Source organism: Aplysia californica, unplaced genomic scaffold (genome assembly GCF_000002075.1).
Source record: "Aplysia californica isolate F4 #8 unplaced genomic scaffold, AplCal3.0 scaffold00110, whole genome shotgun sequence".
Classification (NCBI taxonomy): domain Eukaryota; kingdom Metazoa; phylum Mollusca; class Gastropoda; order Aplysiida; family Aplysiidae; genus Aplysia; species Aplysia californica.
Genome location: NW_004797380.1, coordinates 1033851 through 1035832, shown reverse-complemented (window position 1 = coordinate 1035832; position 1982 = coordinate 1033851). Strand labels below are relative to the sequence as shown.

Sequence of the window (1982 nt, the reverse complement as noted above, 5' to 3'; positions counted from 1 at the left end):
TGTTTTTTGTATGTGTACATGCCATCAAAGGTGGCACGTTGAAGGGCATGTGTTTCTAAATTACAAATGTTTTACTTGAGTTTTTGTTGAAAGTGTCAGCGCGTCCTCTCTGCTACCCAAACAGTATGTTATACTAGATTAATGTCTTTCTCGTCCGTTCATTGAAACTCCTATAAGTGCTACCTTTAGGAAGTCCTGGGAAATTAAAGACGCGAGTCAGTTTCATGTTTGGTGATGCTCAAGAGGGTTTAGAGGTGCATTGTCTGTGACGGTTACAGCCGTTACTGGAGATGCTAATTACGACCAAAATGCCAAGGAGTGCAGGGGTTTGAACTGAAGAGCAATATGTAATGTTAAAAAGACGGCGTCTGTGCTCTCGGGTGCAAAACTCTTTAAAGTGACTTTGAAGTACAGGCAGTTCTTCTTTTAGAGTCGGTCTATCGCAATGAATCTGACGCGACTGTAACGGCGAACGTTTTCTTTTTGACTTTAGTACACGAGCTTTTTTCCTCGGATCACCTTTATCTCTTTCCTTTTTTCTTTCCACGTGTACGTTTCTCTAGTTTTTCTTTTTCTTGCAGTCCATGGCCCATTTGCTTATCCGTTGTTTCTTTTTCTACGTCCTATCAATGTAAATAGTTTTCCGCCCTCTCTCAAACTTCCGTGCCTCTCTATTTTTATTTCCGTGATAACGAACTGTCTCTGTCAATTAAGTATTGCTATGACTAGGGTGCCGACTGATAAATTGCATTCGTTGATTATAAAGATATTGAAAGACTCCGTGTACACGATTATACTAACAAAGATTTATCATAAGTGAAACATCAAAGGTTATGCGTTTACCACAAAGTCGTATTCAGACTCGTTATTTTTTAATTGTATGCCGGTCTTCCTCTCGCATTACTCTATTTCGTTTCTCCTTTTTGCTCTTTCTCCTGCCCTTACTCTTGATCTCTTTGTTAACAAGTAACTAACTGTGTGTTCGTTTGCTTGCAGGTGAGTGTGTGTGTGTGTGTGTGTGTGTGTGTGTGTGTGTGTGTGTGTGTGTGTGTGTGTGTGTGTGTGTGTGTGTGTGTGTGTTTATGTATGTTGGTTTATGTACGTGTACTTGTATCTGTTTACATGTGTCCATATTGTGTGTGCGCATTTGTGGTTTGGCGTGTTCGTGTGTTACTTTCAGTCCATCCTTCTCTTACTTGTGGATGTCTGTTAATTATTATACATCATATGTGTATGTATGGCCACCAGTAGTACGTTCTGTTATTCTACCTTAGATGAATACTGAGTAAATTGCTTGCAATAATGAATACAAGGGCTGCAGTCTATAGCAGTTTTTGAATGAAAATATTATGAACCCTTCGTTTTTCTTACACGTATTGTCATGTTTTTGTTTTTGCAGAGGTCTATGGTTCGACAGTCATTTTGGAACTCTCCTGAAGGTAGACGGCTTTGGGAACATCCTGGTCTGCGTCCGAGGCTTCCACTTCATGAGAATGTGAGTACTGCATGTCGCGAGCTGAGTACTATATGTCGCAAGCTGAGTACTGCACGTCTTGAGACGAGCGCTTTCTTGTTTTATGTCCATGTCCAATTTTCGACTCTTGGAAGTTTTTGTCAAAAATGTGAAGACTATTGAAAAATCTTCCCCTTGAGCCCAAAGTTATCACGGAGTTAGTTCACATGTTCTGTGGATTATCAGGTTTTTTTGTGTTGACTCCAGTTTATATGACTGGAATTCAGTACGGTACTTTAAAATTCCCCCAAAACCGGGGAAATAAATCTAGTGCCCACTAAATTGGAGATGTACTGCGTGGGTTGTTATCACAAATAATCTTGCCACTGCTTAAATATGGGCAGATTCCTATGAAAAATTAATTGTGAAATTACAAAAAAAAAAAGCTGGATGCATCCGTCGAATAACAAAGCTTGGGTCATATCTGTTTCAAAGAGAGAAATATTTCCATGCACCCCCCCCCCCCCCC

At 40.1% G+C, this 1982-nt stretch overlaps 1 protein-coding gene across 4 annotated transcripts in view; it reads left to right on the top strand.

Annotated features, from left to right (window-relative positions):
* The window catches only part of LOC101849605 (cytosolic purine 5'-nucleotidase), a 215544-nt gene that overhangs the window by 60369 nt on the left and 153193 nt on the right, over nucleotides 1-1982 (top strand). For all 4 annotated transcript variants that reach the window (XM_005095667.3, XM_005095669.3, XM_035969065.1 and 1 more), the window contains exon 5: nucleotides 1400-1495. In XM_005095667.3, coding sequence (XP_005095724.1) covers nucleotides 1400-1495 — 96 coding nt within the window. The remainder of the gene's footprint in view (nucleotides 1-1399; nucleotides 1496-1982) is intronic.